This window comes from Macrosteles quadrilineatus, unplaced genomic scaffold (genome assembly GCF_028750875.1).
Source record: "Macrosteles quadrilineatus isolate MER2022 unplaced genomic scaffold, UCM_ALF_1.0 Scaffold_7__1_contigs__length_78375512, whole genome shotgun sequence".
NCBI classification, from domain to species: domain Eukaryota; kingdom Metazoa; phylum Arthropoda; class Insecta; order Hemiptera; family Cicadellidae; genus Macrosteles; species Macrosteles quadrilineatus.
Genome location: NW_026542600.1, coordinates 60,339,338 through 60,354,695, shown reverse-complemented (window position 1 = coordinate 60,354,695; position 15,358 = coordinate 60,339,338). Strand labels below are relative to the sequence as shown.

General features: G+C 30.2%; 1 protein-coding gene across 1 annotated transcript in view; it reads left to right on the top strand.

Moving 5' to 3' along the window:
- The window catches only part of LOC128998668 (glutamate-gated chloride channel-like), a 351,411-nt gene that overhangs the window by 260,147 nt on the left and 75,906 nt on the right, over nucleotides 1-15,358 (top strand). The window contains exons 9-10 of the mRNA XM_054424900.1: nucleotides 86-168; nucleotides 878-1,018. Of these exons, the coding sequence (XP_054280875.1) occupies nucleotides 86-168; nucleotides 878-1,018 (224 nt within the window). The remainder of the gene's footprint in view (nucleotides 1-85; nucleotides 169-877; nucleotides 1,019-15,358) is intronic.

Here is a 15,358-nt window from a genome sequence, read left to right as displayed (position 1 = left end):
TAGTACGTTTCATCCATGTAAACCTGTAGAATAAGATATTTATTTGTGTTTTCTTGTCAATTAAGTAAAATGTGTTCTGTTTTAGGCGACACCTGATATTATCATGTCAGGGGTCTCTCAATATCTTCCCTTTCGATGATCCTCAATGTTCTTTCGCTATGGAGAGCAGTGAGTAGTCATTGATTTAATTTTTGATACAACTAGTCTTTTTGCGTATTTTAGGTATTCAATTCAGCAATTAATTAATTTAATGCATGCATGGGCTAAAAATGAAGAATGTAATAATGGAAACTTGATTTGTTTTGTACCATAAACGTATTTTTAATAACGCTGTTCGATCAGAGAACTAAAGAATTAAGAAACATGTTACAAGGCACTTCTTAAAGTTAATCTCTGGAGATTTTTGTTTTTCCAATCAATAGTGTTACATATTTTTGACTTTGTAATGTGTGGAATATTATCTTAAGTGATTATTTGTTCAACAAAGGCCACTCATTGTTAATGAAAATTGATTTGATAAGAGGTACCTGGACTATCATAAAAAATGTATACTGAATTGATTTAATCGAAATTTTTAAATCTAAATGTACTTTCCACAATATTACAGGGAATTGTTTTATCAGGTAGAAAGTCACAAGGAAATATCTACTTAATTATTAATAATTAGAAAAAATATAAACTGTTTTCGTGTATACAGTCAAAACTTTTATTATTTTTTATTTTCAAAATGATAATTTGTCAAGATAGACCTTGTTGTTAGTAGGTTTTATAGATACTGATATATGATCAAGGAATGTAAAATGTAGTGTTCAGTAGTTAGAAGACTTTTGCTTGCTTAAGGTTGGCAAACATTGCTAATATATTTATGATGTTTTAGTATCGTACGACTTATCAGCCATCACGTATGTCTGGAAGAATGACGAAGCAACCCTGAGGAAAAGCCCTTCACTGACGACACTGAACGCTTACCTGATCAAGAATCAGACGATTCCCTGCCCTACGAAGGCCAGCTGGCGAGGTAGGTGCAATTTTGGCTAAGGAATGGCTTTTAAACCCCATTTCCCACTACTAATCTTGTTTTGTAGTTACACCTCTTCTGTATATAGCGCTAGATACATTTGAATGTTTTTGCATTGATGTTATTTTACATTTTGATTGTTTCGTAATTTGAAATCGAGTTTTTACCTAAAATCATATTTGAAACCATTAGGTTAACAGATTTAAACAGTCATTTTCCCTAAAAACTCAGTTTGTTATATATGTATGGTTGTATAAAAACAGTTATAAATGCTGATGAAACCTAACTAAAAATACTTTTTTTTACCTATTCCCAACTACTACATTTCTTATTGTAACTTTTCTTAGCACTATACAATAATTATCAAATCGATTAAGTGCTCGTCACGAACTAACCCAGCAAAATTAATTTTCAATTTTAATAACTGATGGTTAAACGTATGTTGAATTTTTATACATTAAAAAACAATTCATATTAATTTCTAAACATAAAGTAACACAATACCTATTTTTTCACATGTTAGTTAGGTTTTAAGTAGGAGCAATGTACAAATAGATTTTTTATAAAATGGTACACCCATGCTTTGCTTGGTCTTTAATTTGTATCAAGGCAGTAACTATTGGAGGACTGATGGTATGGGTTGCGTTGGTTTCATGTAACACTTAAATTTACATTGTTCATCCTTGTCGATTACATGCACAACGGTTACAATGATATAGTAGGCCTATCGGTACCTGTTGATTAATACCTATACTAAAATTACATCAAAAGCCAATAGTAAGGTTTTACATTACGTTATAATGGATTATAATGGATAGCAAATAGAAAACACACTATTCAGTATTTTTCGATCAACTATTTGGTAGAAGGAATCCTTCATTTGTAATTGTTTCTTTAAAATGTAGGATTATTTGTTTTTAAAGTTAATTGTCCATTATAAACACAAAATTATATTTGTTCAGACCATTGCACGAATTTTCAAACAGAAATTGTGACCAATTTCCATCGTTTCATTAGTAAATTTAAGACGTATACTACACACTTTATTTCCTTTATTTTTCAATCAACCACATGTCCTAATGTTTACGATTGATCAGGTCTTGATGGTTCTCAAATCGTTTAAGTGTGTACAATTTAAGTTTCAATGGGTTATATTTTTATCTTTCACAAGCTGACAGTTTTATGTTAGGGTTAAACATTTTCTTAAACCCTCGATTGTAGCTCACTTGAATATTTATACCCATAAATTATTCTTATGCCTCTAAAACACAATTAATTGTTTAGGTGACTATGGTGTTTTATTGGACACACTATACAGTGTTAGTTCTATACCCATTTAGTTCTTGGGTTGTAAACTAAATGTTAGGAAGTTTGGATCTAGCAGTATATTAAAACGTAAAACATATCTTTAGTAGTTATAAGACAAACCAATTGTTATATTCTAGCATTGTGCTTGTTGGTTAACCTGATAAATTTTCAAACATTTCTATTTCTGGCTTCTTACTGAAGGGCCATACGCATTATGTAAGTTGGACACTAGTAGACGCGCTTTCAGCTAGCCTTAAAACTACAATTCTGCCTAAATCGTACAGTATTTGGACCTCATCGCTTAACTGCACACAACTTGGGCAGCTTCTTATTTAGTGCTTAAATACGCTTCTCAGTATGTACATACAAATACGATTATTTAATTACTTAGTGTTTTCTTGATGTAATTACCATTTTGTATTCAGGAAACAGTTTTATTTAAGGAAATCCATATTTTAATGGAGGCTAAATACTAGCGAAATAATGTTTGTTAACATTAGTTTTTATGATTTTACAAATCATTAAATGTAACTTTAAATACTCTTTAAAATGTTTCATTTTCAATTTAGTAACGTTTAATTAAAAGGAAACATACCAGAAGCTCTTCCATTTATTAAAGGATACCCGTAGCTCTCAAACATATAAATGGAATATATGGGCGGGGGTTGGTGGGAATGGCTTGGGGGTGGTGGGCGAGGGGTTGTCATGCAAGTTTGATTAAACTGTCCTAGACCTGTTTAGTTTATGAATAAGTTATTATATTTATTCCAAGAAAATAAGGATAAACATATTGGTTAGTGAAGTTGATGGATAAATAAATAAATGTCTTTATTAGCCAGCGTACATCAGATTATAGATTTGTTTTACATGAAAACCTTTGTGAAATACAAACTCTTAAAGGTAAAGAAAAACACAAGCTCCTTAGAAAATAAAACTACGGATAAATATCTTAAACATCATATTTGTAACTTTTTTGTTTCACTCCTGCTGGCAAAGCGTTGTGAACCAGGGGCTCAAAGTAGGAAAAGGCATTTCCCCATCTCAGTTCTGATCCGCGGTAACTGCAGCATGCCTTCCTGAGGCGCTCACAAACCTCAGATCAAGATAATGAGGCTAGTTTGTCAGCAGCGTCTTATAAACAATGATTGAAATTTGAAGATCAGAGATTTGCTTAATGGGCAGCGAATTTGCTTTCGATCTAAACTCACTGATGTTGTCAAATTTCTTCAGATTATAAACAAAGCTTAGAGCATTATTCTAAAGCCTTGTCAGTTTTATTTTCCTTCTCTTTGTTGAGCAACCGGAAAAAGTAGGGATGCAGTTATGAATGGATAGAAAAATCACTGCTTCTATTTGATTTTTAGCTAACGTCAGTATAGACATCATCCTGTGTAACCGTCTCAGCTTGCCAATAGCAACCTGACAGATACAGAAGCTTTCCATTTCTAAATACAGTACTAAAATATTGAAGGGACATTAAAAAATTATACCTTTAAGTTGGATGATCGCATTGTGTATTAGAAGTATATTCAGGGAAAGTGGAATTCTTAACTACAAAAATGAAAGTAACTAAACAAAGATTTTTCGTTTTAACTTTTTTCATGTAATGACCTAAGTTCTCCCTAAACAAAGGCCTTCAACGAGCCAGTTGGTACCTGGTGAGAAAGTTCAAATCTTTCACTGCCACCGTGTTGGCACAATTTCGTTTTGTGGGAATGGGGGTATTGTAGACTACCACATATTACCTACCACCAGATGCATTAGGTAGTCTCAGAATGGTCCAGTATTTGTAGGGCAATCTCTTAGTCCAGTCTCGGTACAATCCTCTTCTTTCAAATAATAATATGATGCTTGTGTTCCTAAATAGCTGATAATTACAAACATTTAAATAAATAAAAAACTATATTTCACGTTTATTGTGTTCCTACCATAAATACCCTGAAGTTAAAATGGAAATTTAAGAGAAGTGCTATCGGAATATATTTCCATAACAAATACTATTTGATCCACATTCAATACTCATTCATGTTTAAAATTATAAATTTACGTGTTTTAATCTTTTCTCCGTAAAAGAGATAAGGGAGTGAGAAAACTGTACCAAAGTTAGTTCCCTTGAACGATATTTTTGTTAGAGAAGGACACTGCACACTCAACAAGTTGCAGTTTTCAAGAGGAAGGTTCAACAGCTAAGCAAACAGCAGCTGTGAACACTTTAGACTTGCAATACGGCCAAAATGACATTCGACTTTCTTTTTTTAACTCACTGCGTTCCCTCGATTTGCAAATTGTTTGAAAGCAAAACGTAATTTATGATATTATGTACTATTTGATGATATTTCAGTTAGTGCATTATTTCATGCTTATATAACAAACACTCAACTACTTAGATCACTTATCAATCAGTTATATTTGGTTTATCAGTTAGCCAGTCTGTAAAATTGAATTATGACTAACCTAAAACCAAGACAACAAAACAATTTAAGGACCGTTCAATCTTATATCCTTTATGTTTTATTGCAACACTACTCCGATACTTTTCTAATGCCTGATAAAACTTTAATTACAAAGAAAAATATATGTATTTAGTTTTGATTTAATCAAAAATATTATTATCACTATTATTATTACGTTCATGACAGTTAGAAGGTGAATTAATTTTAAAATATTTTCGGCAATGAAGATACATAATTTATGATTGCACCATTATTATAATTTTAGCAGTAGATTTGTTTTCACAATATTTATTTATTGTTTATAATTTAAGTAATATTCAAACAAAGTAATAACACATTAAAGTAATTACGTAACTGTATTTTATTTTAGATTTTAATTAATTTAAGACCATAATTAGGGAATGTTTAGAAGGTAATAATTTGGTTCGAGTGTTGATGAAACTTCACATTAATTGAGTTTTTACAATTTTAGACCAAAATTCAGAATTTTCTTTTGTTATTACGAGAATTTCAATAAAATTATTTCAACCACTTAATCACTATCGAAATTTTATGTTATTTAACCAACAATATTTTATAAACAAATTGTAGCAATTCAAAAAGGGCGTTTTAGAACAGCCTTATAGGTTTAAGTAAGCTATGGTGGCAAAAAGCTAGTTGGTCAAGTTAGAGGATTACTTAACCCTGATTTCAATAAAATACAGTATAAGTAGTTAATCGACACTTCGATTTAATTATATTTAATTTAAAATAAAATATCGTCTTAATAATGTGGATCTAAAACTGCATACCAGCATTTTGTAGACATAAAATAAAGTATTTATTAATGAACAATGCCCGCTGTTCATTACCTGTTAATATCCACTGCAAACCTTAAACCTTCTTGTTGAAAGCTCAATGTTAAAGAGACTTAAAATACTATGCACAAATATCATAAACTAATAAATAGGGCTTGTCATAGCTACCCAAACTCCAATGTAAATGTCATCTGAGTATTTTTTGCCGAGAAATTTAAATTTTCAACTGAACAGATGCAGAACTGAACAAAAGTTTGGGGCGAAAAGTATAGAAATCATTTGCAATTTTGATTAACAGTTAACTTACATTTTGAAAGATAAATAGGATCGTAATATGATTTGGGACCAAAGTTGTTACACGGCCCTAGTCTATATTCAAAATTGGATTAATGTTTTAGGAGAATCTTAATAAGCAATCTATATTCTTTTAATGTTCTCAATGGTTACTTAATTATACTAGGCATTCAACAAGATGAGCAAAATGAAAGAGTTAAATCTTATCCCAAATTTAAACTTACGTGTCTCAGAGAAGAAGATTTATTAAACATTGACACTGTTTACTTATTGTGAAAAATTGTTTAGCGTTTGAGACAATGTGATGATGCTACTTTGAATAGAGTTGAAAGTATTTCCCTCCAGCTCAATTTGGCTACTTATGAGTTAAATAGATAATTAGGTCATATTGAAACAACAAAAACAACAAGTGTCCTGAAGGCCACATTATTAATGCAAGCAGCTAAGAAGTACTATATCATATATCAACAACGTTTAGCAACATTAACAATAGCGTAATGTAATGATGAACAGGACACATGACACAAGAGCCTAATCAATTCAGTCCGGGTCACTACATCAGGAGCTAATGTCGACATGTTCCCGTAATTGAAATAATTTACATCTGGTGTTAACGACTTTCCTCATTAGATCAACTTTATTGAACGTATAAAACTTGAAATTCTTAGTTTGGTTAATTATAAGAATTGTATAATAAACATACGTGGTAAACGTTTTTGTTTCTTTCCTTGTTTGATCGTTTTGCACTATAGATAACTTTAACTTGAAAACACATTACAATGAAATGTCTTTTTAGCCAAATTTCGAAGCCTCGATTAAGATAACCTTGTCTATGAACAATGTTTCAAATCCCCCTAAATACGAATAAATTGTTTACGAAATTCGTTTGTCTATCAAGCTAATATTCAAAGTGAGTAAAAAAAACCGTTCTGGAGCTTTTCTCACTTGATTTTAATCTTCTCTGACATTAGGGACTTATTTGTAACCGGTACTAGTAGGAAGATGAATGCAAGGAAGGTCTGGTTTTCAGAATTTAGTAATAAGGGTGTGTAGTGTTTTTTATTCACAAAGACGTTTTTCGCTTGTATTTGTGTAATAAAAATTTATGTTTTATGTATCAGTTGCATTTCATACTTATATCCGTCCACAACTACTTATTTCCTGATTTTTACCCTGTTTAAATATAAAACAGCCTAATGTTGTTTTTTTTTTTTTATTATTGATATTGTTCTGCAGCCCTTAATGTTATATTTTCTTTCCCTTCGCATACATCCTCGGTGTATTTAACTTTATTTTCATGTCTTTAAAATCCTGTCTTAACGTTTTCTTGTCATGTCACATTGATGTTTTTATAAGAGTACCTATTAAATAATATGCATTATATTTTCACGTATACATCAATGCGTATTTTCAGCGTGTATATTTTTAGAAATGAATAGTATTTAATTAGTAGGGCTTAAAGCCAGTCTTTTCGACCCGAGACCGAGTTTAACTGAGCGAGAAAAGGAAAGGGCAGAACGGAGTAAAGAAAAGGAAAATATTCGAGGGTCAAATACATTTCAGGTCCATGTGATGGTCTGTATATTCGCCATACTGAAAAGCGGCCGATTAAAAAAATGTATTTAGTGTTTATTTACCCTTTATGAGCTGGTTTCCAATAGTCCGATTTCATAACGTTTTGGTTATTTTTAAACCTCTGTACTCGATGTACTCAAGTTTTTGGTCTGGTGAAACAACCTTTTCACTGTTATCTCTCGGTGTTAATTTGTATATAATTTACGATTATATAAATCCATACTGTAAATATGAATATAACCAGGTAGGTATATGTAAAAGACGTTTACAGGGTGTCCCGTATGTAAACAATCAAACTATAGGAAATAGTTCCATGGATAAAAATAAATAGAAAATCAAGAATTATATTTTTTAATCACCTTGTTAACTAGATATCTGCGATTTTGTATTTTTACTTAAAGATTTTCATCTTTGAATTGTTGCAACCGATCTATATGAAACTTAGTATGTATGTTAATCGAAAAAAGGACCTATGTAGAAAAGAATTAACTTTATCCAATTCAAGATTTCAAAATTACTGCTATTTTAATTTTTATGATTTAAATTACTAAAATGGCTGATTTTATAAAAAAAAATGCCTAGAACTCAATTTAGAATTTAACCAGTCCCATCAAATGACACTAAGTTTTAAAAAATATCTAATTAAAATAGCTGAAATATAAAGATTTTGTTTTACAATGAAGTAGAATAAGGATAAGCTAGTTAAGTTAATCATTTAGCCTCATTTTATAGCTAAAAATCGTCATATGTCAGATAGTTTTCATTAGATTTTTATAACCTTCGATCGTTTGGCTTTCATTTCCCGTTCAACCATTTCCCAGAGATTGGGTGTTTTTAGGGGAGATTCTGTATAAATACGCGTTTAACATAATTTTACTATGCTTGCCACATTATAGATATTGATTATACTCGGAATATAAGTCAATATTCTTCCTCTAAAGTCGTAGTCTATGAGTAATGATAGGGTATCGGAATGTTGCTCCCAGAGCAAATCTGACGGCACAGCCTTAAGTGTAAAATTCCGCCTGAGAACTTTTGAGTTGCACAACATGAGTTGAATAAATTAAAGGTGGATTCAAACGTATATTTTCACGGTTGTGAATTTAATCAGAACAAATCAAATTATAAAACCTAGAGTGTACGAACCGGAATTTTACCCCCGGAATTTTACCCCCAGCATAAGTTTAAATGTACTGCCCTGAATTTTACTTCTCAAAGTTTTGGCCTAGAATTTTACGTATGGATTTTACCACCGGAGTTTCACCCCGTGACCAGATATAGAATATGGTGAGAATCGTAATTTTGTACATAATGGGCGTCTTATAGAGAAAGAACTCTTAGCAGTCAACTAATATTTACCACTGTTAATATTAGGGCCAAATCATTACACGATAGTTACACTTTCGCTATTGGTTTTAGAAATAAAATGTAACTGAATCACATAAATGTGTTTTCTTCTAAGTCTATTATTATTACTAAATCTTATACCGGTTATAAATTAAATTCAGAAATAGTGTTAAAATTAACACTCTTGGTTTTGTAAAAACTACAATCATTTACTGTAGTTTTGAAAAACCGCTATGTATTTTAAAACCTAATCCAAACATATTTTAAGAAAATTATATTTGTCAGCATTATATAAAATGGCTCAATACACGTATAAATCGTAATTTTCCAGTGGTTTCAGTAGAATATATCAATAAAACTGTTGGCATATCCTTAACAGTTTGCAAATTCGGGTACAAAGCCTAGGGTGAGACAGCAACGGTTATGAAATCTTACTTAGTTCCATAATCTATCACACAATCTAAAACAAATAAATCGAACCTACGACATAATTGTGCAACATATCTATAATATTAAAACGTAACAGGGTTTTTTTATTTCACGATTCTGAATCAACCACTTGATGAATTTTCATGATTTTTGTGTTGAAAGAAAGATAATTTTTAGAACTAGGGAATGTCGAAGCCATAATTTAAGTTTAGGGTTCCAGTTTTTTAGAAAATAAGTTCAAAATTTAAAAAGGTCTAGCAGCCGGCGCTATCATTCTACTTAAGCTTTTGGTATAAAATCGTTTGCTTAACGTAACAGCTGTTATGTTGTTAAAACATCATAAATAACCTCGGAGATGGGAAGTACATTTTGAAATGTGCAAAGATTATTATAATCATGGCTCATTTAAAATACGACTGAATTTTCAAACAATCTCGACAATATAAACAGACCAATCTGACCAATAGTACATTCACTTCCGACATTTTTTTGTCACCTAGTTACATACGGATAGTATTTAATATTATTCTTATTGATAAGCTGTAAACCATACGTGTTTATAAGAGAATAAACCTTGCATAGAAGCAAGGTCTTAAATGTTAACACTTTTGTGAAATTTAAAGATAATTGCCTTTATGTAAATAGATATTTTGTAAATTACATACTTAATAATGTTTGTAAGTTCTTTAGGCCTTATATTCTAAATAGGAAGCTATATACAAATTTTTAGATTAATTTTAATATAAAGCTTTTTGATCCAGAACTAAAAAATTTGAAAGTTTTGTTTGTTCTCATATAATTTTATCAACCTTTCCCCTAAGCAATACCGCTTGATGAGTTAAATAAACTATAAAATATAATATGTATATATGCATTTTCTAAGGATTCTTAACTGTTCTTTTTGACACCTACTGTATTTTTTAAGTTTTAATGTTTTATGATCAATAAAAATGAATACAAAAATTCTTACTATAGTTTTTTTTTATACGAATTAAGATAATAATAGGTCAATAATAATAATAGTGCAATAATTTTCGTTTATCTGTTGAATGCTCATTGGCTTTTTGATGGTTATAAATGTTTTGAGTTTAATATAAAAATATAATTCATCCATTTAAATCCTCAGTTCAAAAATGCACAGGTGCATTCATTCATTCATTACGTTTTCCCTGTAATAATCTTGGCTTTTGTGTGTTGAGTTGACATGGCTGTGTGTCGTGTAGCAGCTGCTGTTTTGTGTTGTCCGTTACATTATTTTATTTTGAATTTTGTTTTACTTAATTTTTTTCTAATGCTCTGTGTGAACTAACTGTGTTTTGCATAAGGCTTTTTACTTCTTTGACAAGATTGTCTACTTAAGTATATATTAAAACTTGTATAACTCGAGTAAGGAAATATGCTTTAATTGTATATATTTTATATCATACTAGTGAACCTGTTGCTCGAATTCGAGCAATTGCTAAGTATTACAGGCGTTATTTTAAAACTAATAACATTCATGATACATGATGACTTTAAAAGATTCGACTCAAAGATTATAGAAATACTCAAGATTTACATTAAAAGATCGATATAATCAACATTTCTTGTAAATATTTTATCATTTTCAAAAGCTGATATTGTTTTTATGTTTTCTACAAATAGCCTTAATAATAGCCGCATTATGTTGTCCATAATAACGATTATAAATTCTAAAAAAAAAACATTATTTCTAGCGTTTCCAAAGCAATGTCTCCTTGGTGGTGTTCTATGACTTTCCTGTGTTTCCATAGTCTGCAAATCGATCGGCTCTTTCAATGATCACTAAGAAATGCAGCACAGTGTTAATTCAGTTTTCATTTTAGTATATCAAACTATCCAGGCTCTCTCGCTTTTTTCCATTGTAATATTTACGCCAACCCAAATACAAGTAGTAAATATTTTATTTCAACCAAGTCAGTAAATGTTTGTAGCAAACTATTAAATTAGCAAACTTATTGACTGTTTACAAATTAACATATGTTCTTCTTCTCACTTTTAATTTCTGGCAAAAGCTGGATTTTCATACCAATTTTTGTTTCCCATGTTAATCTTATGGAGAAATACGAAACTTTAAAGGGCCCCAGGGCCTCACTCTCTAATTATTACCCTAAAAAGAAAGTTTCCTGCACAACTTCACGTTACGCTCTTTCCAATGACACCAAAAACATGTCAATCGGTTCAGTAGTTTCGGAGGAGTAATTGTCACAAAAACCCTGCTTGCGTATTAAATAAGTATATAGATATAGATATAGATATAGATACACATTGACATAAGATTAAGTAAGCTACATTTGCATTTGGGAGCATCAGGATATATCTGGCACTAGTTTAGTATTTAAATAGGCATTTACTAAAGTCCAAAATCAGCTTGTCTCTTTGGTAATCAGGTAATATTACTCCTTTACTTAATTACTGATCAGGCAGCGTTGTAGTTACTACAAGTTAACCGAAGACTGACCAACCTTTGCAACAACTCCTGTAAACGTTTACCCATAACCTAAATAATAATGTAAACGAAGAATTACATATTGTTCTTTGAATCATTGTAAAGTTAGAATATTGAATACATTTCAAATAAGCCAAAACAAAAAACTCCTTGAATTATTTTAAATATTTATGTTGTTGGCTAAAAAATGGACTGTAGGCTCTCCAAATCTAAATTATATATAGGGTTGTCTTAAATACACCATCATAAACGATGTGAAATTTTATCTTACGAAAATACATGATACAGTTTTTAGTTCAGTCCTCTTTTACAAAAAAAATTCTCTTAGGAGGAAGATATTGAAAATTATAAATGTATAAACCAACATTAAGATAAATTTATATTTGGAATGTTAAATTTACCCTTGTTCGTGCTTCTTTTGGATTAATAATCATACTGACTTATCTCCGAATATTAACTAACAATGACAATCAATTTTATTGAATTGTAATTTTTCTGAAAAAGAATGTATCGTGTACATTAAATATATAAAAAATGGAATCATACAATCGCTATATTCCTTAAACCCACTATTCATCATAGACTGGTCCTTGGCAATATTTTAACCAGTATCAAAACCAATTTAAATAATACTTTTTTATAATGAGAACAAAACATGTATATCTTAACAAAGCCTTTCTTGGGAAATTACAAACTTTGGTATTTCAATGTTGACAATCTGGTTTGTTGAGAATGCTTTGTTGAAACCAATTTATATGCAAAGTCAAAGTTCATTTAATTCACAACCACATGTGAGAGTCACTCTACGTGTAGTTATATAAGATAGTAATGCAGCAGCTAATGTAGAGCACCCTTGCATGGCAAGTGTACACCACATAAGTAACTCAAACTGTCACCTTCCACCTTTCACCTGTAGATTATAAGTATTATCATTTATTTTGACATATTTGTGTTGTTTTGCAATCTCTGTGTCTGTGTTTGTTGGTATTTGTTTTCTACTTTACAACTTGGTATGGCTTTGCATTCCGATCAAGTCTACAAGAAACTATTCTTCTCGTGCGAAAAAACAATCAAGAAACATCCAAAACCTAAGCATGTACTTGGCGTTACAAAATTTCTGCTGTTAGTTGTACTCGTCATTGTAGAATAATTAAGGTTCTTTGAGATTAGGATTTTCTCGGACACATCTAAACATCCAAAATCTCCCTTGACTCTTTTTACTTTAGCTCCGCTGGTGATCTGCATGCGTCTGTGTAGTAAAAAGGTTGTCCTAAATTTCCTCCTAGTATGCCTCGCTTGGTAAGGAATCTGTCATTAATTTATGAATTAAAAAGACAACACTTTCTAAATCCAACAATAAAATATAAATCAATTCTGTACGTTTACTGTTGTATGTTTTAGAGTTCTAGAACCAAACTTGTAAAACATTTCTTGGTATCGTAGCTGAAACCGATCCAAAAATTATAACGAGTAGTAATTTAGTGTGTAGGCCTACATTTTGTCTTATGAGTGATGACAAAGCTATAAGGAGTTTACCAAACTAATATATTCTTTTTATAAATGTCATTAAAACATTTCTCAATAAGTAAATACATCTCTGTATTAATCAAAGGTCTAAATCTGTATAACTGATTCCTTAGTTAAGGTTAGTTACAAACAACAAAATGTTTAGCTTAAATAATTTTTGTTTATATTTTATAAAATAAATTCCTACCACATTTGACAGTTAAGTTTGATGGCAGTCGTAACAAATATCACTTGTAATAACTCAAGTAACAATGATGAAGCTGAGGTTACACTCGAAACTGTCAAACATTTAAACATTGACGAAATGAATATCTAGTGGTATTCGTATTCAGCGTCTCTTCTACATTTAACGGTTTATATTTATATCCATACCCACATTTTTTTTATTGTACAGATTGTTTGTTTGTTTTTACTTTTAAAAAATTATTTTACGTTAGAGCACACTTTCATATTTTTGTAAAATGGTCAGATTTAACGAGTTGTCTTCAGCATTTTTTTTTTAGTTCAATCAATCATCATCCATCGTTTTCCTGATGTAATAAAATGGACGCTTCAATAGTGACAGCTATGAATACGTTTAAGAGTTCTGTTACATAAAGATTATCTTTCAATCTGAATTGGAATGAAATATGATATTTTTATAAAATATAACATCAAGCTAAATAAAAACTGTTTGGTCATAATAAGACTTTAAACAAACATTTCATATATATATTTTAGTGGTGGTGTTAACATAAAACTTTTAAATGAACGAATGAAGAATCATGTTATGATTCCTATGGATTCCTATTTACATGTTCTATTAGTTATTAATGACTTCTCACTTTATAAACAATACCCTAGTCTAAAACACACTACCAGCTTTGACTTTAAGACCTCCATGTCGATAGGTAGTCACATTTTAAAATATGAAACTGTTATTTTTTAATATCATTTGGCATTTCTGCTTCTTTATGTCTAATTGGATACAACAACAGTTTTGTAAGTCATTTGTTCCTATCCTCTGATATTAAGATAAAAGCGTAAATCACTTAATATAAGATGTATCATCAAAATAAAAACATTTATTCTGCACCGACTTCGATATATAGAGTTGCCACACATCAAACACATACCAAAACAGGATTTGTATTTTACAATACACTAGTATTATCACAGAATCTATATTTGATGATGGTACTCAGCTATGAGATCAATGACACCTTTGGGACTATGAAAAATATAACTTTTCATTTAATGAAAATATACTGCAAAACTGTTTAAATACCCATCAACAATAGTTTTGGCTATATACCTAATTTAAATTCCACGTTTGAACTCTATTTAAAAAAAAAACTCTCTCTCTCACACACACACACACACACACACACACAAACTTACATACTTTAAGAGCCACACAACGTCACATTTTTTTCTAATTAGAGCAATTCTTTTGTTAGACATGCCAACCAGCACAAAAAGATTTGATAAATGGCAAACCAGTACATGTTGAAATCACAACAAACTTAGCATATTACAACGGAATCAAATAGAATGGTTTTTATAAACTATTAAGTAGGGTTTTGTTTTTAAAAGTCAATTTGTTGGAAACACAAAATAAGATACTATATAATAATTGAAAAACGGAGGCCAAGGTTTAATTTACTGGACAACTGACATCAGACAAACTATTATAACATAACAATTTAATATATATTTTACATCAAATAGGCTAAATAAAGCTGTAGGTGTACATTTTTGGTGTGTATACATATTGAAATATGTTCGAGCATGTAATTCTCGAGCACAATAAGACGAATAAAAAATAAAATATTTAGGTATTTCCCTCATCTTTCTTACTTTCAATTCCCTTATCTAGGATAGACTATTTATTAAAACAAAATTTCTTAAATAATGCTAAATAATGTAAAAGTAAAAACAATTTCATTGAGATTATTAAAGTTACATTGTGGATTACCATATTTTATAGCTATAGATACAAAAACAGGTAATTCGAATCAGGACGATTTAATAAATTTTAGGTTATTACAAATTAACGTAATACTGATAGTTATTCCTCTGCATGAAAAAAAGATAGACCTAATGTCATTTCAAAACTACTTTATTAAATTGCCCTAATAACAGATGGAGATAAACATAATAT